Source organism: Scyliorhinus torazame, chromosome 15 (genome assembly GCF_047496885.1).
Source record: "Scyliorhinus torazame isolate Kashiwa2021f chromosome 15, sScyTor2.1, whole genome shotgun sequence".
Classification (NCBI taxonomy): Eukaryota; Metazoa; Chordata; class Chondrichthyes; order Carcharhiniformes; family Scyliorhinidae; genus Scyliorhinus; species Scyliorhinus torazame.
Window position 1 is genome coordinate 72,395,924 of NC_092721.1, and position 26,001 is coordinate 72,421,924.

The 26,001-nt window shown below is 48.5% G+C and overlaps 1 protein-coding gene across 7 annotated transcripts in view; it reads left to right on the forward strand.

Annotated features, from left to right (window-relative positions):
* Positions 1-25,766, forward strand: part of sugt1 (SGT1 homolog, MIS12 kinetochore complex assembly cochaperone) — a 227,496-nt gene extending 201,730 nt beyond the window's left edge. For all 7 annotated transcript variants that reach the window (XM_072476303.1, XM_072476298.1, XM_072476299.1 and 4 more), the window contains 2 exons: positions 7,520-7,701; positions 24,977-25,766. In XM_072476303.1, coding sequence (XP_072332404.1) covers positions 7,520-7,701; positions 24,977-25,078 — 284 coding nt within the window. In that variant the 3' untranslated portion in view covers positions 25,079-25,766. The remainder of the gene's footprint in view (positions 1-7,519; positions 7,702-24,976) is intronic.
* Positions 25,767-26,001: the final 235 nt, after the last annotated feature.

The following is a 26,001-nucleotide window of genomic DNA, read 5'->3' on the forward strand; positions in this document are numbered from 1 at the left end:
ACTAGTGATGCTCACATCCCATGAATTAATTTTTTTTTTTAAAAATCCCATGAATTATTTAAAAAAAATATATATTTAGGTGGAAATGGAGGTGGACATTGGAAAAGGGTTTCCAATTCCTATATCACATCATATATTACGTCTGTGGCTTGCATAATTTTAATAATGAACAAATATTGTCTTTTATGTGGCGTTAATTGAAGGTCAAATGTTGACCATACCAAAAATAATTTCCCTGCTATTCTTCGCGATATATTCCCTCGGTGTTGCACTGGAGAATCAATCTTGCTTTTCGTGCTGAAGTTTTAGAATGGGACTTGAACCCAGAACCTTGTGACTCAAAGGTAAGAGTGTTACCAAATGGTAGAGCATATGATTGCAAGGCATGAGTGTCAACCATGGGTCAGTTAGGAATACTTTCACTTCAGAGTCATAATGTTCTGGGTTTAAGTTCCACTCCAGGGCTTGAGCATCAAAATCAAAGCTAAAGTGCCGCCTTTCGATGAGACGTTAAACCCAGGCTCCATCTGCTTGATCAGATGGGTCTAAAAGACCCAATGGCACTATTTTGAAGGGTTATCCCCAGTGACCTGGCAAATTGGTATTCCTCTATCAACATAATGAAAACAAATTATCTGGTCATTATCGCCTTGCTGTTTGTGGGGGTTTGCTATGTACAATCTGGTTACTGTGTTTCCTACCTTGGAACAACAAAAATACTTTATTGGCTGTAAAGCACTTTGGGACAGCCAGTGGTCAATAAAGATGCTAAATAAAGTCTGCCTTTTTTTCAAACTGATATAACGAGAATCTGTTATCTCATTCTAGGACACTAGCCAAGATGGGCAGGGTTGTTAAATGAATGAAATGAAATGAAAATAGCTTGATATTGGACATATTATAGTTAAGGCAGTTCTTTTTTTGTGAGCGGCACGGTGGTTAGCACTGCTGCCTCACAGCACCAGGGACCCGGATTCGATTCCTACCTTGGGTGACTGTGTGGATTTTGCACCTTCTCTCCATTTCTGTGTGCATTTCCTCCGGGTGTTCTGGTTTCCTCCCACAGTTCAAAGATGTGCAGGTTAGGTGGATTGGCCATGCTAAATTGCCTCTTTGTGTCCTAGGATGTGAAAGTTGGGTTTCATGGGGTAGAGCTGGATGGCAGGGGAGTGGGCCCAGATGGGGTGTTCTTTCAGAGGGCCTTGATACACCAAATGGCCATCTTCTGAACTGTAGGAATTCTGTGATTCTTTAATAAGGTGAGATGTCTGCAAAAACTATATTCCTGGGTGATGGTTGGGAGGTTTGCTGGCAAATCCCTGTATGGATGAATGTCAGAAACACTGACTCTTCTTCCAGGGATTTAGGAAAGAAAGAAGCACCTTGTAGCAAGGGTGTAGTCAATTTGAAGAATATACAGGGAACCCCAGTCTTGGCTGCAGTTAGGAGCTCCGAAATGAAGTGGGCGAGATCGTCCGGTCCCGCCGACGGCACATGCCGGGTTTCCCGGCAGCGTGGTGTGGATTCAGAGGGAAATCCGATTGACCGCATTGGGTCCAGAAGATTCCGCCAACGGCGCGTTACCTCCCACCACTGAGAAACACTCTGCGGGTATGCCGGAGAGTCTCACCCAGTCGAAGGTTTTGCAGTTAAATGTTGATGGAAAGACAAATACGGCAAAAAGAAATAAGTCCCTACATGAAACTAACAAGGCGGTTTGGTTTACTATATTCTTCACTAACCCCATTTTTCGAGAAGTGAAATTGAATTAAATTTCTCTGATTATTGCTCTCTATGCTTACTTGCAGCAATAGGAAATTAGCTTAATGCCCACATCTCACCCAAGTATTTAAAATCAGTTTGGAATGATTGCAAAGCACAAGCAAGCACACGTGTGAAAGCTGCAGTATCTAATCAGATCACATAGGGATTCAATTATCTGTGGGTTCTATTATTAAAAATGAGAAATTGCACAGCCTGAGTAGACATGACTTTCGGACTCCTTATCGATGTGGCAAGCACTGCTGTGAATATCTAATTCTGATTCTAAACTTGTCATAATTGGTGGCAGCTACCTGGTGTGCACTGGTGACAAAGCTAACAATTTTCAAACTTGAAAAACAGCAAGTGCTTTTTTTTAAAAAAAAAAAAAAAAAAAAAGTTAATTAGGTTAGTCAACAGAAATTGAGTAAGTGTGGCAGACAGTCATAAACACCTCGATGATAAAGGAGGAACATAGAACATACAGTGTAGAAGGAGGTCATTCGGCCCATTGAGCCTGCACCGACCCGCTTAAGCCCTCACTTCCATCCTATCCCCATAACCCAATATCCCCTCCTAACCTTTTTTTTTTTGGACACTAAGGGCAATTTAGCATGGCCAATCCACCTGACCTGCACGTCTTTGGACTTGGGGAGGAAACTGGAGCACCCAGAGGAGACCCACGCAGACACTGAGAGAACGTGCAGACTCCGCACAGACAATGACCCAGCGGGGAATCGAACCTGGGACCCTGGCGCTGCGAAGCCACAGTGCTATCCACTTGTGCTGCCCAAAGTGAAGGAAGTGAGGAAAAGGTTATAAATTTTAAGGCTGAGAAAGGACCTAAACTATTGGAAACAGGAGGAACAACAAACAATGGGGATAATTAAAATTTTAAAGCCAGCAACAACTAGTAGTATCAACATGAGGCTGATGAGCAGGAGAAATTGTGTCCTGTTCTTGAAGTTGCAGAAAATTTGTATCAACTGAATGTTGGGTAATGAGTTTATGAATACAGGCCTCAAATCTTATTCAATCACATCTTAATGTAGTATAGAGGTAGGGTGATATTGATTGTTTAGTTCTAATTTTAGTCATCACCAGTTCTGATGGTCATTGTTATTGTTATCCTGAGTATTTCAAGAATTTTCTGCATTTGTTTCATGTCTCCAGCATCTGCAGTATTTTGCATTTGTATGATTTACAGCTTAGTAGAGTATTTAAATTGTTAGCCAGCCACCACAAGTGAGACAAAAATGAATTGGCCATTCACGGTTACACATATCTAACACAGAAAGAAAATTCATATCGTTCTTCTGTCAATCCTGCTGATGGTGTGGCCTGATGAATTGATGGATCCATACAATACTTAGAGAAAGGATTGTCATGCTTAAAAATAATAGTTTTTTTTTCATTCCATTATGGGATTTGAGTGTCATTGGCAAAGCCAGGATTTGCTGTCCATCTCTAATTGCTGAGGAAGGAACTTTCATGAGTTGCTACAATGAATCTTGTGTGATACACACTGCTGCGTCATTGTTGGAGGGAGTGCATGTTTAAGTTGATTGATCAAGCAGGTTGCTTTATCCTAGATTATATTGAGCTTCTTGCGTGTTGGAGCTGCAGTCATCCAGGCAAGTGGAGAATATTTTTTCTTACACCTGCCTTGTGCCTTGTCGATGGTAGACAGGATTTGAGGAGTCACGAGGTTAGTTACTACATTCAGAATTCCTTGCCTCTGGCCTGTTATAGCCGCATTATTTATGTGGCCAACACAATTAAATTTTGAGCCAATTATAACCCCCAGGTTGTTTTTGGTGGAGGATTCAGTATTGGTAATACTGCTGAAGGTTAAGAGATGGCTAGATTTTCTCTTGTAGGAGAAGCTCATTGCCTGGCACTTGTGTGGCAAATGTTACTTGCCATTTATCAGCCCAAGCCTGAATATTATCCAGTTCTTGCTGTATACTGACATGGATTGCTTCAGTATTTGAGGAGCCACAAATGAGATATTCACTACCTTAGACTGAACACTGCAATCATCAGTTATCATCCCCATTTCTGACCTTATGACGGGGGGAGGCTCATCGACGGGGGGAGGCTCATCGACGGGGGGAGGCTCATCGACGGGGGGAGGCTCATCGACGGGGGGAGGCTCATCGACGGGGGGAGGCTCATCGACGGGGGGAGGCTCATCGACGGGGGGAGGCTCATCGACGGGGGGAGGCTCATCGACGGGGGGAGGCTCATCGACGGGGGGAGGCTCATCGACGGGGGGAGGCTCATCGACGGGGGGAGGCTCATCGACGGGGGGAGGCTCATCGACGGGGGGAGGCTCATCGACGGGGGGAGGCTCATCGACGGGGGGAGGCTCATCGACGGGGGGAGGCTCATCGACGGGGGGAGGCTCATCGACGGGGGGAGGCTCATCGACGGGGGGAGGCTCATCGACGGAGGGAGGCTTATCGACGGAGGTAGCTTGCCCACTCACTAACTTGGTCCAAATCCCCATAAAACTGCTTCGCATCTTCCTCACAAGACCCATTTCCCCCCTAGCTTTGTGTCATCAATGAACTTGGAAATGCTAAATTTGGTCCCACATCCAAATCATTGAATATATATTGCAAACAGCTGGGGCCCAAGTACTGATCCTTGCGGTACCCCACTAGTCACAGCCTGCCAATACGTGAATGACGTATTTAACCAATCCATGCCAGTGTACTACCACCTTTCCTATGTGCTTTAATTTTGATAACCGGACTCCTATGGGAAGGACTTTACCGGCAGTCTACTGAAAATTCAAGTACATGGTATCCATCGACGACTCTTATCAATCGGAAGTTGAGGCGCTAGTCCTCCAATTTGCAACAGGCTTCATCAAACCAAAGATGGAAATGTGGACATGGGAGCAAGATGGTGAATCAAGTCATGCTTGCGGACTGAACTGAGGTGTTCCACAAAGCGATCGCCTCATCTTCCTATTCGGCATTTCACAGTAGAGTTCAAAACTTCAGCCCGAGTTCTCCTCCATTTCTTTTCTCCATTTCTCCCTTCCTTCCACAGGGCCATCTGTAATTGGTTTTGCTTTTACAGAATGCTAACCCTTCTGCTATTACGGCATTCTGCTACCTTTTATGCCATTTTTAGCACCTTCTTTAGTCTTTAACACTCCCTTTGTCTTGAGCCCATGACATCTTTGTCGGTCACTCCTGAGCTCTCACCTATCCTTGACCTTCTATTCTGCTCTGCATTCTCCACACCCCTCTCCAATATATAATCTTATCGCATTTCTACCCTTCTTCAGCTCTGAAGAAGCACCATACTGACTCAAAACGTTAACTGTTTCTCGGTCTCCACAGATACTGCCAAACCTGAGTCTTTCCAGAGTTTTCTGATTTTATTTCCGATTTCCAGCATCTGCAGTATGTTGCTTTTATATTATTATTATTGTCCATTTATCACATTCTTTGTACCAGATTCCAACATTTCCCTACTACTGATGTACGGTTAAAAGATCTCTAGTTCCCTGTTTTCTTTCCCTTCCTCCTTCAATAGTGGGGTGACATTTGCTGGGGTGACATTTGCTACCTTCCAATCTGCAGGATCTGTTCCAGAATCTGTAGAATTTTAGAAGATCACCATTATCTCCATAGCTACCTCTTTTAACATTCTGAACTGTAGAATATCCGGATCCAGGAACTTATCAATTTCAGTTCCATTATTTTCTCCAATACAACCTCCTTACTAATACTAATTTATTTCAATTCTTCCTACTCCCTTGGATCTCTAATTTGGGGAGATTTCTTGTCACAACAATGCACTCTAACAGCCTTACACAGTAATAACCTATTCACTGATGCTCAGCTTGGGTTTCTCCAAGGCCATCTGGCTTCTGACCTCTTTACAGCCTTGTCCAAATGTAGACCAAAGAACTGAATTCAAGAGATGAGGTGAGAATGAGTGCTATTGATATCAAAACATCTAATCGAATGTGGCATCAATGAGCCCTTGCAAAATTGAAATAAATGAGAAAAATTGGCAAAACACTTCACTGATTGGAGTTAGCACAAAGGAAAATGGTTGTGGTTGTTGAAGGTCAATTGTCTCAGTCCAAAGACATTGTTGCTTGAATTCTTCAGGGTAGTGTCCTAGAACCAATCACTTCCATCTGCTTCATCAATGACCTTCCATCATAAGGTCAAAGTAGAAATGTTCAAGGATGATTGCACAATGTTCAGTCTCGCTATCAACTCCTCAAATACTGAAGCCGTCCATGTTGATATGTAGCAAGGTCTGGGCAACATTGAGGCTTGGACTGATATGTGGCAACTACAACCCACGTCACACTAATGCCGTACAATGACTATCTACAACAAGAGAGAATTTAACCACCTCTCCTTGACATTCAATGGCATTACCATCACAGAATCCACCAATGTCAATATCCCAGGGATAACCATTAACAAAACTGGATCGACCATATATATATATATATATATATATATATATAGTGGTTGCAGGAGCAGGCTGGAGGCTAGGAAGTCTGTGCTCTGTAACTGATCTCCTGACTCCTTGAAGTCTAGCAACAGTCTACAGACGCAAGTCAGGAGTGGGGCGAAATACACTCCACTTGTCTGGATGGGTGCAGCTTCAAGAAAATTCAGGCAGTCCAATACTATCCAAGAAAAATCAATCCACATGATCGGTACCCTGTCTACTACCTTAAATTTCACAGGTACCACCACTGGCACACAGTCGCAGCAGTGTGTAGCATATACACAATGCACTGTAGCAAATCGAAAAGCTGTCCTGCGACAGCACCTTCTCAATGTGTGGACTATATCACTTTGAAGTAAAAAGGCAGCAGACCCATGAGAACACCATCTCTTGCAAGTTCTATTCCAAACCACACACCATCCTGGTTTGGAAATATATTAATGTTTTTCCACTGTCGCTGGATCAAAATCCTGCAGCTCCCTTCCGGATAGCAGTGTTCAAGAATGTGGCTCACCACCACCTTCTCAAAGGCAAATAGGGATGGGCAACAGATGCTGGACTAGCCAGTGGCACTTGCATCCCAAGAAATAATTGCTATAAATGTTCTGGTCAACTGACCTGATATCTTCTCCTGTGGCGTGGTGTTGCATTTTGTTTAAGAATGAGTATGCACCTTCTGACTGTCATTCTTCCAATCTTTACCATATTGTTAACTGAAAATATATATTTTTTTCAACCAATCGTTATAATTTAAAAAAACTTTTGCCACTTTGAAAATGAGCGCAGGGAACCAAAAGGCAGAGTTTAAAGAGAATGATTTTGAAAATCCAAAATATAGGTGAAGAGGATGGTTCAAATGTGATACAATAATTGAAGTGTGTTAACATTGATGTTTGCATTTTTAAGAAGTATTGACATTAGAAAATGGGTGGTTTTGATAGCATTTTACGTAAAATTGATTTGTGTTTTCATAGTTTAGGGGAGTAATAAATGTACGTACTTTCATTCTGGAATGTTAATGCCGGGGTTTCTACGTCTTCCTTGGAAACAAAGGTAATGAGGCCAAATAGAGGTAGTTTGCTGAAGTTCCAGGCAGCCTTCAGCTGGTGCAGGTCTACTGAAGCTTCTCTGAGATTTCAATGAGATGATCATTGTTGGACATTTTGGATGCATTTGTTGAAGATACCAGTGTACAAATTATTTGGGTGGCTGAATGTTCTTATTAAATGATATCCCGTTAATTTATCTTTTGAAATTTTAGTGCAGTCGCTGCAGTATCCATCCTCATCTCAGTGCACAAGGAATTGGGATAAACTAGTAATGGAGATTAAACAGGAGGAGAATGATGAGAAACCTGAGGGAGATGCTGCTCTAAATCAACTCTTTCAGAAAATTTATGCCGATGGATCTGACGAAGTGAAGCGTGCTATGAATAAGTCATTTGTAAGTATTGTATCTATCATTGATTTGCTTGTATATATTTATTTTAATGGCCAAATCACCATCGGATTGCCACTTGCTCCTATTTACTTACCTTGCACATATCTCGTCTGGATTTCTGAACAAGACCTTGAGAAACGTGGAGCGTATTTGCTGCTAGAATCCTTCCTTCATAGTGTAGGAACATCAGAGAATGCAACCCGCGCTCCCTTTTTATGGCATTAGGTGCAATATATCCCAAAGACACTTTGACAAGTGGGTGTGTAAGGTAAGAGGATGAAGGGGTATATATAGTGTATTGGGGGAATAGGATGGGTGAAGGGAATGGGGGGCCGATAGCTAGGTTGAGGGGGTGCGGTCGGGGAGGAAGTCGGTAGTATAGTTACAGAAGAGTTAGAACTGCTTTTAATTCTTCTAATTTGTTGTGGATACTATTCTAAAGTGAGTTGGAGCCATCCAAAGTCACTGACTTACTAACTCAAGATTTGGAGGGTTGCAGATCCAAGATAATTAAGAAATGGAAGTTGAAACTTTCCAGGCAATCCCATGGAATACTTGCATTGGGGCTTCCAATAGGTTTCCAGCAAATTGTCCAAGGTACGACGATCTGGAGACCGGAAGAACTGGGCCATTTAATAAATTTACATGTTGCATGTTTTGTCAGTAAGTAAAGCAAAACTTGTAAAATAAATTAGCGGAGTTTGAAACTTTGTTTTGATCCTGGCGCTGAGTCATTGAACCATGCAACATATTTTTGAAGTGATGCACTCCTGTGAATACTCTTTTTGATGATGTAATCTGCATCAGCAGGACGACAATAAAGCTTAATCGGGTGCTCTTGGCAAACATCAACACTCCTGGGGTGGGCCCGATTCTCCCAAAAGATTTCAAAGTTCATTTGTGGTGGATTTTTCAGGAAGTCTCCCGCCAACTCTGCCGGGCGAGTTCCCCACCGCTATTCAATGACACTTAGTCACTTTTTTAGGCCCTGGGGAATTCCTCACCGGTTTAGTCCACACTTAGAATTTCTTATAGCACAGGGGAGCTGAACTCCGAGATCGGGTTGCCATTTTGAAAGGGTGCCCCGATCTCTTAAGTGAGCTTGTGGGTCCCCCACACTCCCCACCCAGGGGCAATGCCACCCCTGCACACACGGACACTACCCCAGACCCCCAAGTGAGGACACCCCGCTAAGGGGTCCCCTGTGGTCCCCTCTTTAGGCCCTCCCGAACCCCCTTACAGCACCCCCTCTCTTCCAGGATCCCCACCCAACACCCCTTCACCTTCCCAGTGTCCCATATTTATCTGCCCAGCACTCTCCCACCCTTCAAATCCCCTTCCATCCTCCTCGTCCCCTGGCCTGGTATGGGAACCCTTGCACTGGCAACCAGGCTGTGTTCCTGCTGGATTGGTAGTGCCATCTTGGCGCCATTGCCACCCTGGCACTGCCATGTTCCAGCTGGTCAATGCCAAGGTGCACACGTTCCAGGGGGAGGGCCAGGGGGCCACCCTGCACTTACCACGACCACGGTGGGGTCTCTGATGGCCAGGGAGCCCCCCCTCCCTCCGGGTGCCATTCCGCCTGGTACACGTTTGTGTGGACCAGCACTGATCGGCGCCTGGCTGCAGCCTCCCTGGGAGGCCGAAGAATCGAAGGAGGCCGATGAATCCCACACAGATAGGTTGTAAATTGGTTTACGACTGACTTCCGCGAGAGTCATTCGGTCATGACTATTTCGGTCGAGTTCTGACTCCAATATCTTGCGGGACTCCGGAGAATCCTGCGAGGCGTGGAGCCTGGTGGGAGGCTCACCCAAGGGCTTTCTCAGCATTCTCTGGCCGCGTTGCGCTCAAGCAAGAACCCAACGCGGCCGGAGATCTGCGCCCAGAATATCCTGGATTTCAAGAATATAGTGTCCTAACATATGCGCCATAGAAAATGCTGTTCCTAGAGCGTTCGCTTGATTTCAGAATCTGCTCTAATAGTACAATGTTGTATACATTCGCAAAATCCTTTTTTTCAATTGACATTGTCCAATGGTGTACTTTGCCATTTTGCTTAAGATTATTTCAAATTCTGTTGATCTTGGCTCAATGTTATCTGCTCAATTTCCAGATACAGAATTTTCTAGTGTAGTAAATGACAATGGCACCAACACAGTTCCCTTAAGTATTTGATATGTACCGTTTATATTTTTTTACAATGTTTTAATATTGCTAATCTATGATTCTATTTGTCAATTTTTTCTTCCATTTTAAACTTGAGCAGGGTTCCTTTAATTCACTGCAATTTACCCCCACGGTTAAATGTGTGTATCCTCAATTTCAAATTGTTTTGTTCTTTGACTGAAACTGTTTATATTATGGTCACTGTTTCCCAATGGCAAATGACCCTCTACTTTCAGGTCACCCCCTTGCTCTATTTCATTGTCCAGAATTGAGTCAAGATGTGGGGCGAAATTCTCCGTTATCGGCGGAAAGTCCGCCGATCGGCGCAAATCCGACTTGCGTCACGTCGGAAAAATGGGTTGAAAATCTCCGGCCTGAAATGGGCTAGCAGCGACGTAATGGGATCCGCGCTTGCGCACGTGGTTCACGTCGTGCAGCGTAATACGCGCCGCTCGGCGTGACGGCTCATAAGGCCGCGCTGCTCCCCGCCCCCACGCGACCGGAACACCCGACTGGATGGCTGGCCGCCGCTCAGCCCCGAGGTTCGAGTCACGGGATGTGGAGGCGCTCCTGGACGCAGAGGAGGGACGCCCTGTATCCCAGACACGGCCGCAGAGTTGCCCCACGCCACAGCCGGTGTCTGTGGAGGGATGTGGCAGAGGCTGTCACCGCTGTGGCCCTGACACCACGGACAAGCATCCAGTGCCACAAGAAGGTGAACGACCTCGTCAGAGCAGGCAGGGTGAGCCTCCCCATATCCCCCCCTCCCCCATTTCCCCCCTCCCCCATTTCCCCCCTCCCCCATTTCCCCCCTCCCCCATTTCCCCCCTCCCCCATTTCCCCCCTCCCCCATTTCCCCCCTCCCCCATTTCCCCCCTCCCCCATTATCCCCCCCTCCCCCATTATCCCCCCACCCCCATTATACCCCCCTCCCCATTATACCCCCTCCCCCATTATACCCCCTCCCCCATTATCCCCCCTCCCCCATTATCCCCCCTCCCCCATTATCCCCCCTCCCCCATTATCCCCCCCTCCCCCATTATCCCCCCCTCCCCCATTATCCCCCCCTCCCCCATTATCCCCCCCTCCCCCATTATCCCCCCTCCCCCATTATCCCCCCTCCCCCATTATCCCCCCTCCCCCATTACCCCCCCTCCCCCATTATCCCCCCTCCCCCATATCCCCCCTCCCCCATATCCCCCCTCCCCCATATCCCCCCCTCCCCCATATCCCCCCTCCCCCTCCGCCATATCCCCCCCTCCGCCATATCCCCCCCCTCCCCCATATCCCCCCCCTCCCCCATATCCCCCCCCTCCCCCATATCCCCAAGCGAATCCAGTCCTAACCTTAACCTCTGCAATGCACGCGCAACCAGTGGCGTGCATTCATATACCTGCCGAACAGTGTTGCCTTTTACCCCCCCCCCCCCACAGGAGAAGCGCGCACACAACAATAGGGAGCATGTGAGGACTGGGGGAGGCCCCGGTGATGAGAGGCCACTGACCGAACACGAGGAAAGGGCCCTGGAACTGGCTGGCGGACCTGAGGACCGGGAGGTTGCTGATGCAGAGGTCGAGGGCGTACTAGCAAGTGAGCCACCGACAGCCCGTCCCCATATCCCCCCTCCCCTATATCCCCCTCCCCCATATCACCTGATCACTGCCTGATGCCTAACCAAGCATGCTTCATTGTGTATCGCCAAACCAAACGTCCAGGCACCCATCCCCGCAGATGCAGACCGCCCGCAGGATGCCCCTCGGAGGCCACGGGAGACAGAGACCCCCGGACCCTCCAGCATGTGACGCCCGCAGGATGCCCCTCGCACACCACGGGAGACGGAGAGACCTGGAGCAACAGGGAGACGACACCCCCGTCACGTGCGGGAGCGACCATCCAGCGTCGAGGGGGGCAGCCACAGGCCCCCGCCACATCCGTGCCGGGACACCGCTGCCCGGGACACCGCTGCCCGGGAAGACGAAATACCGGACAGTGACTCAGAGTGGATGTGTGGAGACGAACCCCCGCCCCAAAGTGCCATGGACTCAGAGTGGGACCAAGAGCACGACACAACGCCACTGCTGTCACCAACACCCTCCACCATCGCAGAAGCACTCACCTCGGTTGGGCACTTTAGTGATGAGGCGTCTGCGACACTCACTGGTGCGCACAACACAGCCGTCCCGGTACAGCAGGTGGAGGTAGGAGCAGCAGAGGGGCCGGGCGGTCGGAGGGCAGCCCAGCCCAAGCGAACATCTGCCGCCCAGATGGATCCCGGGTTCCTGGAGTTACCACACCCATCCATAGATCCGATGCAACCACCGACCCGGAGACGAGCGAAGAGGGTGACGGCCAGCTTGCGGCGGCTGCAGTCGCAGGTGGAGGAGTCCACCCGCGTCCAGGAGCTGGAAGTGGTGCAGGTCATACGTGCCACCCAGGCCGACACCGCACGGGTGGCGTCCGCAGTGGAGGCAATGGGTGCGACGGTGTCAGACATGGGGAACGGTTTGCGAGGCCTGGCGCTTTCCGTGCAGGCGGCGTCTGTGGCCCAGGACATGGCTGCCCTCTCACAGGAGGCCACGAGCCAGTGCCAGCGCCAGATGGCAGAGGCGCTCAACACCATAGCCCAGTCTCTGCAGGCCATGGCCCAGTCTCTGCAGGCCATGGCCCAGTCTCTGCAGGCCATCGCTGAGGGCATCGGCGCCAGTGGCCATGTGCGAGCCGGCGTCGCACTGTCACAGACAGGGTTTGCCAACCCCCTGGGCTCCATGGCTGCAAACCTGCAGACCCCTGTCGATACCAGCACGGGCCTCCAGGACTGGCAGCGCCAAATGTCGGGGGGACGTCGGATGGCCAGTCCATTCGCATCCCCCACCCATGTAGAGGCCTGGGCGCCATCGGGCACCCCGAGGGAGGAGGAGGTGGTGTGGTCCATCCCGGCTCCCCCTGTAGGGGAGGTCCCGGAACACCGCGACACCTCGGACCCCCCCCCCCCCCTCCTCCGTCCCAGGTGCATCGGGTGGGCAACGGGCAGGACAGGCTGGCAGCTCGCCATCCCAGTCGCCCGGGCCGCAGCCTGGCCCATCTAGGCCAGGACGCCCCAAGAAACGGCCGCCAAAGGGATCCAGTGTCAGAGGGCAGGAATCACAGGAGTCCACATCCAGTTCTGCTGTACCGTCTGGGGAACCACGTAGACGTAGTCAAAGGGCCCATAAGGCCAAACAATTAGACACTGAGTAAGTTGGCACGGGTGCAGGGCACAGATGAGTTTTAGGGGCTAGGGCACGTGCATGAACTCGTTTGGTTATTAAAGTCAATGTTACACCTACAGAAGCTGCCTTTGTGCTCTGTCCAAAGCGTGCGGGGGTGTCATGTACGTTGAGCGCAAGTGTGTGTGTGAGGGGTGGTCTTGCCTCAGCCCCAGGTAAGTCTGCCCTCTTCCCCCTGGGCCGCCATCAACATACCCCCGGGCAGAGGACGCATGCAGGGATGGTCCGGGTGGATGGTGGCACTGTGGCCATGGGTCAGACGTAGTCCAACGATGTGGAGCCAGGAGCTCACCGCAGGGTGCGTTGTCATCATCCTCCATGGCCTGCAATAGACACGCCTCCACCCGCAACTGTGAGAGCCCGGCCCGTTGTGCCGCAGGTGGATCGGCAATGGGGGGGGGGTGGGGTGTGCATGTGGGTGGGGGGGGGTGGGGTTGGGGAGGGGGGTGGATGGGTGGGGGGTGTGGGTGGTCGGCTGTTGCCATGGTGTGCGATCTATGGCCATACTACCCGATTCCCACGCCCATCTAGTCAGTGAAGCGGGCGTCTATCAGCCTGTCCCGTGCCCGCTGGGCCAGCCGGTAACGGTGGACAGCCACCCGCCTGTGTCTACCCCGTCTGCCCTGACCATTACCCCCATCCCCCTCATCTGGGGAGGACTGCGCCTCTTCCTGCTGCTCCTCCACTCCGCCCTCCTCTGCCTGCGGCACATCGCCCCTCTGCTGGGCTATGTTGTGCAGGATGCAGCACACCACAATGATGCGGCCGACCCTATCTGACCGATACTGGAGGGCGCCCCCAGAGAGGTCCAGGCACCTGAAACGCATCTTCAGCACGCCAAAGCACCTCTCTATCACTCCCCGTGTCGCTACATGGGCATCATTGTAGCGGTTCTCCGCCTCATTGCGTGGCCTCCGTATAGGCGTCATCAGCCACGATCACAATGGGTAGCCCCTGTCGCCCAGCAACCAGCCCCTCAGCCGGGGATGGCGTCCCTCGTACATGCCGGGGATGGATGACCGCTACAACACGTATGAGTCGTGGACACTGCCTGGATGACGGGCGCAGACGTGCAGGATCATCATGCGGTGGTCGCAGACCACCTGTATGTTCATCGAATAGGTCCCCTTCCTATTGGTGAACACGGCCCTGTTACCTGCAGGTGGCCGCACGGCGACGTGCATCCCATCAATCGCGCCCTGGACCATGGGGAACCCGGCCACAGCAGAGAAGCCTACGGCCCGGGCATCTTGGCTGGCCCGGTCCACAGGGAAGCGGATGTAGCGGTGCGCCATGGCATATAGGGCATCTGGCACTGCCCCGATGCACCGATGTCTGCGATATGCCGGACAGGTCCCCACTCGGTGCCTGGAATGACCCCGTTGCATAAAATTTCAGGGCCACCGTAACCTTGACGGACACGGGGAGAGGGTGTCCCCCGCCAGTGCCACGCGGTGACAGGTGTGCCAGCAGGTGGCAGATGTGTGTCACAGTTTCCCGCCTCATCCGGAGTCTCCTCCTGCATTCCCGGTCCGTGAGGTCCTGGTATGACTGCCGGGGCCGGTACACACGGGGCCCCCTCGGGTGTCTCCGTTGCCGTGGGGCCGCGACGTCCTCCTCCCCCTCCTCGTCCTGTCGGTCAGGTGTCCCTCCAGCCTGGGCGGCTGCCGCCTGTCCCTCTGCGGCAGCCTGCGCCGCCTCTCTGGCACGCTCCTCCTCGTCCAGGGCAACATAGACATTAGCGGCTGCCGCCACGGCGGCCAACATCGCTGGATGATTGGAAAACATGACTGCCTGGTGGGGGGGGAGGAGAACGACGACATGTCATCATTGCCCATATCCCCTCCTCCCCCCAGCCAGGTGGCATGGACCGCATGGGTCCAACTGTTGGAGGCTGCCACCTGGCCAGGTGGACCAACTCACTTGCCCTCGCATCCCCCTCCCCGGCACGGACCCATCCCCCTCCCCGGCACGGACCCATCCCCCTCCCCGGCACGGACCACATCCCCCTCCCCGGCACGGACCCCCCCCCATCATCCTCCCCGGCACGGACCCCCCCCAACCTCCTCCCCGGCACGGACCCCCCCCCCCCCAACCTCCTCCCCGGCACGGACCACTCCCCCCAACCTCCTCCCCGGCACGGACCCCCCCCCCCCCCCAACCTCCTCCCCGGCACGGACCCCCCCCCCCCCAACCTCCTCCCCGGCACTGACCCCAACTGATGATCTCCAAATTTCTTTCTCTGTCAGTCTGGCCTCAATAAAAGTTGAGACGGATTCGCACGTAAACAGAAGTTATTTATTTAGCTTGCAAGCTTAATCATCTTACAGAAATGTAAGAGACATCCTGCCTCTTTCATTCCAGAAAACGACTGAACTAACAGACAAAGGGATCTCTGCAAAATCAGTTCAAATGGTATCAAGTTTCACATACTCGACGGACATAGGTCAGCCTATGTCCCTCCTGACCTGTTCGATCTATTCTGATTGGCTCACTTCCAATCCCTTTCTCTGGCCCCTATCAATGAAGCATCACCCTCATAGACACACCTCTTCCTGCTTTTTCCATGCAGTCTCAAATTCCTTTGTCCCTAACTGCAAAAATCAAAGTGGCTTATTTCTACATTACATTAACTAGTAACTCTAAAGTAACTATTTTATATCACATTCGTCATTCCCTCCTTTTATCATTCCATGATAACCGAACTATCCAATCTATAGCTACGGTTCCTCATCTAAAAAGATTCGTCGCTGCATTTCCAATTCCTGTCTTAGCCCCCCCTTCATCTGCTTCACCCTCATGGATTTTAACAGTTAAATTTTTTTCTCGGTGATTGGGGCGGTGATCTGATCCAGTGCACCCAGCATTCTACCCATCACACATTTAAGGATGGCCAGGCCCACAAAGATGCAGCCGATAGCTACCACTAGATACATGGCCATATTTATCAACCAGTCCTTCCATCCTCCAAATCCCCAGTTACCCCAAGAGTCAGGATCCTGCATCCCGTCCAAGTGATCCCGTATGCGATCCATAAATTTAGTAATGTTAGCAGTCAAGTCCTGAATCCCCATAATACACTTGCCCTGTACTATGGCGCATACCCCACCCTCACGGGCCAGAAGATAGTCAAGAGCATACCGGTTGCGTAAGGACCTCCCAGTAGCCCAGTTTATCCAATTTTGAAATGCCCATTCGGGCCGCCCAGCAATGCAGAAAGCCCTATTCCCAACAGTGATATGAGAGACATTCGCCCAGCCACAAAGGAGCTGGAGGCCAGCGTTCAATGGAACGCAAGTGGTGCTATAACAAACGCATTGGCCAGACGCCTGGGTGATATGGCACCTCCTGTCCGTACAGGTGGGAAACAGACATGTTATATTTGTGTCCACCTCTACCAGCAAACAGCCATATCCTTCACTGCTGAAGCAATTCTCGTACGACCGGGAATCCCTATTGGGAGTGAAGTGGCTAGGTATGTACGCCCTCCACCGTCGCAGCCTATCGTACTGTGAATGGGAATTATCCCGAAGGAGGGGAAGGCAAATAGCCGGTGGTGCTGAATCCGGATCGTAAGGAAGAGTGACTTGCTCGGGCAATGGCTCGGAACGCTGACAATGAACCACCGTTTGGGGAGTGCCCCAAAGCGGTGAAACAGAAAATAACCTAGACACCGCTGCGGGGTTTGGGTAGCAGACAACCCGTCCTTGGCCATACAGACGGTGGTAAATCTGGTAGAAGAGATTCATACTACCCGGGTTTTCCTCAGTTTGGCCTTTAATTAACTTAAGTGCATCTCCCGGTAACCTACGTTCTAGCTGTACTTCCCTTCTCACACGCCCCGTCCTCTCTCTAGTCCCTTTCTCTTTCTCATGGTCTCTTCCTACACTCTTCTGACAGCCTGATGTTACCTTTATTGTACCACTTTTAACACATCCAAAATCAAATTTACATGTATTCCAAAAACAAGGCAATGTCCATATAATGTTCCCTTCCCATCGCCGGGGCCGGTGCAGCTGCTTCATGACTCCCGCATTCTCCTTAACTTTGATGACCTTCCATGAGTCGATACCATGTCCTCGTATATGGGGGCAGTGAAGAACATCACCTGTGCATAGGTGATGTATCCTTGTAGATTGGTTGGGGCTACACAGATACATAATATTCCCCTTTTCCATGTCCATCGCCAATAACACGCCAAGCGAAGTGAGGCCAAATATCAGACAGACGATGCGTAGCCACTCCATCATGCTCCACACCTGTAAAATAGCACTGGAGAAGGGAGGCAGGTTAGTATCCGACCTTTTACAGTAGTGGAGATGGGCTCAATTTACAGTGATGTAGGTGGACCCAAGCACTTCGCCCCTCCACTTTAACTGCTGTGGGGGTGGTAAGGAGAACTTGGAAGGGCCCGTCCCATCGCGGCTCCGACCCCTTCCTAGTCCAATTTTTGACCATTACATAACTACCGGGCTGGACTGAAAGTGAGCTAGGTACTGGGCAATGGCTCGTGAGCCGCGTGGACTTGGCCATGGAGTTCCTTGAGCACTTGCGTAAGGGCTAGAACATAGGTGGTCATTTCCTCAGTCATCTGATGAAACTGAACCCGTCTGGGAACCTGCAGGCTCCAGGGAGTTCTAAGAGGCCTGCCATAGAGAATCTCGGCGGGAGAGAGCCGGGCCGGTCCCGCAGGTGTAACCCGCAGCTGGAAGAGGGCAACGGGGAGCAACTTAAGCCATGTCAGTCCCGTGTCTGCTCTTAATTTAGCCAATTTAGTTTTGAGGGTCTGATTGTGTCTTTCAACCACCCCGGCTGCCTGTGGTCTGTAAGCACAGTGTAACTGCTGGCGTATGCCCAACTGGGAGCAAAACTCCTTGTTAATTTGTCCAATAAAATGAGGCCCATTATCAGAACTTAACTGAGCTGGTATACCGTACCGGGGAATGATTTCCCTCATCAAGACTTTAACCACAGTAGCAGCTTTACTATAGATAGTCGGATACGCCTCAACCCATCTGCTGAACACATCCACAATGACCAAAACATATTTATAACATTGACACCTTTCCAACTCAATGTAATCCATTTGGAGCGTCTCAAAGGGACCACTGGGCAACGGGGTTTGCCCCTTCCCACAAGGGATACCTTTTCCGGTGTTATATTGCTGACAAATCAAACACCGATTACTGATACGTTGGGCCAACCCCTGCATTTTAGGGTGCCACCAAGCGTCCAGCAACAAATCACTAGTCCCCCGAGCCCCACAATGAGTTGCAAAGTGTACACATTCGATGACCCATAAAGCCAGCACATCAGACATACAAATCTGATGTGCAGGCGTGGTCCATAAAGAGGAAACAGAATCATATGTACAACCTAACCGTTTCCACATTTGTTTATCACTCTCAGGAGCGTCCTCCTGTAACCTTATGACGTCTTGGATGGTTGGCATTGGCTTGTCAGAAGCAGACACATTCATAGTAGATCGTTTAGTCTGACTTAACATTTTAGGCACCATCACTTGCTGAATTTGTGCGGCTGTGCGCGCTGCACAATCTGCTCGTTCATTACCAACGTCAACTGGGGTTGTACCATTCGTGTGGGCAGCACATTTAATAACGGAAATCTGCGCTGGCAGAAGGAGGGCCTGCAGTAGGTCATTAACTAAACCCCGGTGGGATATTTGACCACACATAATCATGTCAGGTTGTTCTGACGAAATGTCACTCAAATCGCCCCTTATTGTGGTAGTTTCCTGAATCAAGGCTAAACAGTCGTGGCCAGGTGCGTCTTCATGGACAGGGGGACCACTAAGAAAACAGGCTGGATTGATAGTGGTACAGTATTTAAATGTCAGACGTGGATTGTTCAAAAGGTATATCTCATACCTATTCTGACGAGCTGCGGTAAGATGCTGACCATTCGCCCCATATCCCTGGCATGGTACTGGTCATGGACCTGACGTGTAATATGAGGGCTTACCGAAGCTGACTGTGGCCATAAATGTGGTGATATTGTAACAAAATCGGCTGTACCTTATTTTCCCGTGACTGTGGCTGTAACCTTGACTGGCCATTCGGTCTCAAGTAATGGCCAGTATTTGTCCTCCAACTCCCTGTTTCGTCCAGTTCTGTCATAGGCCAGGGTAACGTGATGCAGTGATAGTGGCTGTTCAATGTCTAACGTCCACCACTGGGGGGTGATAGAAATATAGCACTGTTGTCTCATCCTCCTCTTCGCTGATCCACCCACCCAAAGTCACTATATTGGAGCTCCTGCTGGTAAACTACCATTTCTGCCGCTTGTTGGGATCGCAGATCATCCTTTTTCATTACATACTCAGTCTTAACCTTTGTAACTGAGCCTCCTTCTTGGCCTACACCCTCCTTCCAGTAAAATCTGACTGCCCTTGCCATCTGGGAAGGGTCGTTCTCTGTCCAATTCATGTTATTACATTTCACAGCAGTAACCACAGAAGGTGGTAGGCAATGCATTAACATAGCACAGTATTGAGGGGAATTCTGACCATTTTGATACAGCAAATCGCCTGACTGCCCCCGGTAGATTTCATTAAAACGCCCCAGACATTCCTAAGGCTCATCAATCTTCCTAGGTTTTAGGTCTAAGATAACAGAAAGATTTATGGGCCTTTGAAATGTGCTATTCAACGCATTCAAGATCTGTGTCCTTCTTTTCTCTATTTGTTCTCTTTTTTTTTTAAACTTAAAAATGTTTGAAAATTCAAATTGAATTACTGCAACTTGCAAGCTTAGCTCTGATCTCAACTCAGAACTAAATTTACAATTTGCTTAACACAAACTTGTATAACATTTACAACTTAATTATTTCTTTATCTTAACAATTTTTTCTTTTAACAAGTTTTTTTTCTGTTACATACACATAAGTATTAGCAAAATCAACTATCATAAGTATTAGCAAAATCAATTATCATCTTCAGATTGACACTTTTTAAAATGGTGTCCATGATCTTCTTTAAGTTTCTATTAATCTCCAGATAAAATGAGATAAACCTTATTTCAAGTAAGTAAAATTTAAGATTCTGGCAATTTCAATCAATTGCTTTCGAAAATAATAACTTTTATCAAAGAGGTGGAGAAACCCACTGGTTTCCTTTAATTAATTCAAAACGTAACTTTGCTGGTGTTCACTGACTCAAAGGAAAGGTATCCGATTACACTGCAGACTGTTATCTCAAGGCCTGAGTGAGAAGCACTGTCTGTTTTCAACTCCGCCTGCTGCTGTTAACCCTTTGAGAGACTTCTGCTTCAACCTCACAATCTCAACTAGACCTCGGAACTTTACAGTCCAAGGAGACAATTTTAGCTTAATCAACTATATATTTAAAACACTCACACATAGAGTTGAACCATCTTCAGATTTAAAAACAGTTATACTGGACTGAACCCCCATCTATTGAAGTCCCATCAGCCCCTGAACCCATATAATAGACTGAACCTTTATTATTTAAAGTCCCATCAGCCTCTGAACCCTAATAATAGACTGAACCTTTATTATTTAAGTCACATCAGCCTCTGAACCCCGATAATAGACTGAACCTTTATTATTTAAAGTCACATCAGCCTCTGAACCCCGATAATAGACTGAACCTTTATTATTTAAAGTCCCATCAGCCCAAAACCCTAACCCAAGCCGAAACAACAATATGAAATCCCATCAATTAAAGTGCTAATTCCCCGACTGACCTGTGATTTCGTCGAGGCGGTCTTTCTGTGCCAACCGCGAGTGACCAGACTAATCAGACGATAAGAAGAGGGGAACAATCAATGCTGGTCGTTTTCCATTTCTACATTGAGGGCCCTTTGTTCCCGTCCTCCTGTTCATAATCAGTCTAATTCTGATTTCGCAGTTGGAACAGGATCGCCCAGAGAAATCCCGGTTTTCGGCACCAAATGATGATCTCCAAATTTCTTTCTCTGTCAGTCTGGCCTCAATAAAAGTTGAGACGGATTCGCACGTAAACAGAAGTTATTTATTTAGCTTGCAAGCTTAATCATCTTACAGAAATGTAAGAGACATCCTGCCTCTTTCATTCCAGAAAACGATTGAACTAACAGACAAAGGGATCTCTGCAAAATCAGTTCAAATGGTATCAAGTTTCACATACTCGACGGACATAGGTCAGCCTATGTCCCTCCTGACCTGTTCGATCTATTCTGATTGGCTCACTTCCAATCCCTTTCTCTGGCCCCTATCAATGAAGCATCACCCTCATAGACACACCTCTTCCTGCTTTTTCCATGCGGTCTCAAATTCCTTTGTCCCTAACTGCAAAAATCAAAGTGGCTTATTTCTACATTACATTAACTAGTAACTCTAAAGTAACTATTTTATATCACATTCGTCACAACCACCTCCCCGGCACGGACCCCCCATCCCCCTCCCCGGCACGGACCCCCCCCAACCTCCTCCCCGGCACGGACCCCAACCTTCTCCCCGGCACGGATCCCCCTCTCCGGCACGGACCCCCCCCAACCTCCTCCCCGGCACGGACCCCCCCAACCTCCTCCCCGGCACGGACCCCAACCTCCTCCCCGGCACAGACCCCCCATCCCCCTCCCCGGCACGGACACCCCTCCCGGCACTCCCCCGGAGCCCAGCCCACTCTAACCACCGCCGCACACACACACAACCCGAGACACACCTCCTCGCACATTCAGACTGCGGCCACGCCATCGCCTGCCCAGAGCCAACCCCCCAGGCCGTCACTCACCTCCACGCTGGTCGGCGTGACCCTGGAGCACAGGGTCACGCCGATGAAAAGAAGGTTTAATTTACGTCGACGTGACGGTCATCACGTCGACGGGACTTCGGCCCATCCGGAAGGGAGAATATCGGCAGGCCGAAAATTGGCTGCCTTGCGCAGACCCGTGCCATTCTCCGACGGCAGCGGCGCCATTAACGCCCCGCCGACTTTTCTCCCTTCGGAGACTTCGGCAACCGGCGGGGGCGAGATTCACAGGTGGCCAACGGCCATTCTCCGACCCTCTGGGGGGTCGGAGAATGACGCCCGTGGTTCTTTACTTGTTCGAGTGACAAAACATTAACTGAGAAAGCAGTCCAAAGTCAGCACAAGTGTGTTACAGCACAAGCATTTGCCAGTAGATTTCTGGATTAAATTTTCTGTAATTTTAAGACAGCGTGGTGGCGCAGTGGTTAGCACTGCTGCCTCACTGCGCCAAGGTCCCAGATTCGATCCCGGCTCTGGATCACTGTCTGGATGGAGTTTGCACATTCTCCCCGTGTTTCTGAGGGTTTCGCCCCCACAACCCAAAAGATGTGCAGGGTAGGTAGATTGGCCAAGCTAAATTGCCCCTTAATTGGGGAAAAAAAGGAATTGGGCACTTATAAAGAAAAATAAATAATTTCTGTAATTTTTAATGCATATCTCAATTTGTTTGCACAATTTATCAGTTCTCTTTATTACAGTCTGTTAAATTAGAGTACATAATACATCAATTACCTGCTACCTCTCAGTTCAGTGGTATTCAAGTTGGGCCACTTGTTTAAATGTTTACATTCTAGTGCATGTGTTATCTCTCCTTACTCCCTTCCTGAAGTCTTTATACCCACAAATATGCAGTTGAAATTCCTGACCTGACTGCAGCCCCTTTCAGTTACTACCATTATCTTGATTTTATATTTAGTTAATTAATCTGGTTCCCTTGTTTTATTTAATTAACTTTGTGTATTAAGATAAATTTTATTTTGAATTTCCACATTTTTGAACCTTTCCCCGTCCTAATCCTTTTTAGCATCTCTCTTTTTGTCATGTCTGATTGCAAGAGCTTGCTTTCCCCTCAACTGCCTACTTAATTCTTGCATTCTCCATCTTTGATTACTACTAATTTACATTAATAATAATCTTTACTGTCACAAGTAGGCTTGCATTTCAATGAAGCTACTGTGAAAAGCCCCTAGTCGCCACATTCCGGCACCTACCTGTTCAGGCACACAGAAGGAGAATTCGGAATTTCCAAATTACCTAACAGCACGTCTTTTGGGACTAGTGGGAGGAACCGGAGCACCCGGAGGAAACCCACGCAGACACTGGGAGAACGTGCAGACTCCGCACAGTCAGTGACCCAGCCGGGAATCGAACCTGGGACCCTGGCGCTGCGAAGTCACTGCTAACCATTGTGCTACTGTGCTGCCCATTATATCCCACCATTGTAGTTGGCCTCTGTGTAAGGATATTGATTTTGTCTCATTTCAGTCTCAGTGTGAATCAATGCAAACTTAATCCTTCTGTAAAATCCTAGCAATTTTACACCTCGATCCTGGACAACATTTCAAGCTAGGCTTGAAATCTGGCTGTGGCTGTACTGAAAAAATGTGGAACATGTTCCTTATAGGTTTGCTTCCAATAAGAAACCTGGGGCTGGATTCTCCCAAAATGGGGCAATGTCCCCACGCCAGCGTAAAAACGCTAGCATTGCACTCCCCAGTTTCCTGCAAAAACTAAAAGTTGATTCACTTACCTTCTGGAGGCTAGCAGGGACCCGGGGAGCTTCACGCAGCTTTTGTTCCGGATACAGGCCCCCGCACTTCGGTTCTGCGCAGGCGCACGGCGGCCGTCTCCAGCGGCTACGCCGAGCGCCATGGCGGACTCGGACCGCGGACCAACAGTAACAAAGTAGGCACCCCCCCCCCCCCCCGATTGGCCACGCTCCCGAGGATCATTCCGCCTGTTCGCTGCCCCGGCCACCCATAAGGCCGCCCCCAGGTGCTCCATTTCCCCCGCCTCCCACCAGGGCGGTCGCGGACCGAGTCCAGACCAGCCATACCACATTAGTTCCACGCTGTCTGGAACCAGGCCGGTCGGGAGCGGAATATCGTTGGGCGGGTCTCTGCCGATGACTGCCCCCCCACCCAGCCGCGCGCCATAATTTGCTGATGTGCGGATATTCGGGGCCCGGAGAATCGCCGTATTCCATCGGGAACTTTGGTTCTCCGCCCCTGCGCCAGACGCGATTTTGGCACGGGGCTGTGGAGAATATAGTCCATTACTTCTGGTTGTTTCAACTTATTTTACAAGTGTTTCTGCACCTCCATTCTAAAGATTTTTGTTCCTGGCATTTGGAATGCAAATCCACCATTTGGTTACTTCTTCAGGTTGTCAAAGCAATTGTTTACTCTTTTTCGTTATTTAATCTGTCGCTATCACAATTCTTGCACTTGATTCCCTCATCATCCCTAATCCACCAACAGCCAACTTCTTGTAGCTGCCTTCTCCAAGATGGTGCACTTGGAACAAACAATCAAAATTGAAAACATGTTTGTAACATATTGGCCACAGAGGACACCTTAACTTCCCTCCCTCTGCTTCTTACGCCAGAATGGCACTGATGTTTACCCTTCCATTTTTGAAAAATGCCTTTTGACCAATTCCTATATTCTTCAAACTCAACTTGAACTTGACTGAATGTAACCAGACCACTTCCTTTTGTTGTTTGCTTTGGAAATTCAGACAATCCAGGATTTTCCCCATGCAGCAGGATTGGAACAACACAGATTGTTCTCACTTAATCATTTGTTACTTGTGCTGTCCAAATATACTGTGTATGCAGTGCAAAAGTCCAAGCATTATGAATTCATATTGATTGACTATATATAATCTTTGAGGATTTGTCTTGTGATGTGAAGAACTTTATAAAAAAATTTTTTTTAATCCAGTTGGCTGCATTTCTTTGCACCGATGCCATTCAATTTGTATTGCCATCAACAGAAATTTAGGTCATGACATAAATGATCATTGATGTCTTAGACTAAAAGCTAAGATTCACTTTTTCATGTCTTTTTAGACTGAATCTGGAGGTACCGTTCTGAGCACAAATTGGACCGAAGTGGGCAAAAAAACAGTGGCTGTGAATCCTCCAGATGACATGGAGTGGAAGAAACTTTGATGTCTAAACGTTGTGTCGTGTTTGTCGTGATTAATTCAACTTTAAAAGCCGCCCATGAAGTTTTTTTTCTTCTATTTCAACACTGATTATGTACTATGCCTTCGACTTTGGATGATCTTTGCATGGGTTTGATGCATTCTGAGATTAATGTTAGGGGAAATTCAAGGTTTTTTTTTCACTTTTACATTTTTTAATGTTAATAAACTATCAGCAGTTTCCACCCACTGAATAAATTTGATATGCATATTTCTATGGTGTTGCTGCATGTCTGAATAGTTTATATCAATTCTTGTTTGCATTTTCATTGACTTCACCCACATATTTGCACTTGTCACGTTGAAGGAAATTTTTTTTAAATACCATACAAACATGCTACATCTAACATTGATGTGGTTTTATTCTCATGAGGCAGACAGGCATATATTGCAATTGACATCACTTGCATTAATTTAAAATATTTGGTATCATTTTTATGGTAGAATTTTGTCTAAACTGGTTGGGTAAATAATATGAAAATGTCAATGGTAAAATCACACCAATTTTTGTATCTTGCAGTTGAATGTTTTGGTTTTCCTATTCGGGTTTGATTTTTGTTAAATTAAGCTTTTTGCTTTGACTACTCATTTTGCTTCAATTTCAGCTTTTGAGGCTTGATGGAGAAATGTAAATACATTGCCTATTTACTTCACCTGTGTGTCTGTTTTTTCAAGTGTTCACTTGTGTTTAAATGTGCAAAATTAAGATTTCAATAGGCTCTTGATGCTATTTTTAACAGTCATAATGTAACATAGCAACTGTATCAAAATTTCCATTTGGCATAGTTCCTAGCATTAGCCAGAAGGGAGGCGTGAATATGTGGAAAAGGTGCTTCTGAAATAAGAAAAAAGATTAATAAATACTGCATTTTTTGCCTAATTTAAGAA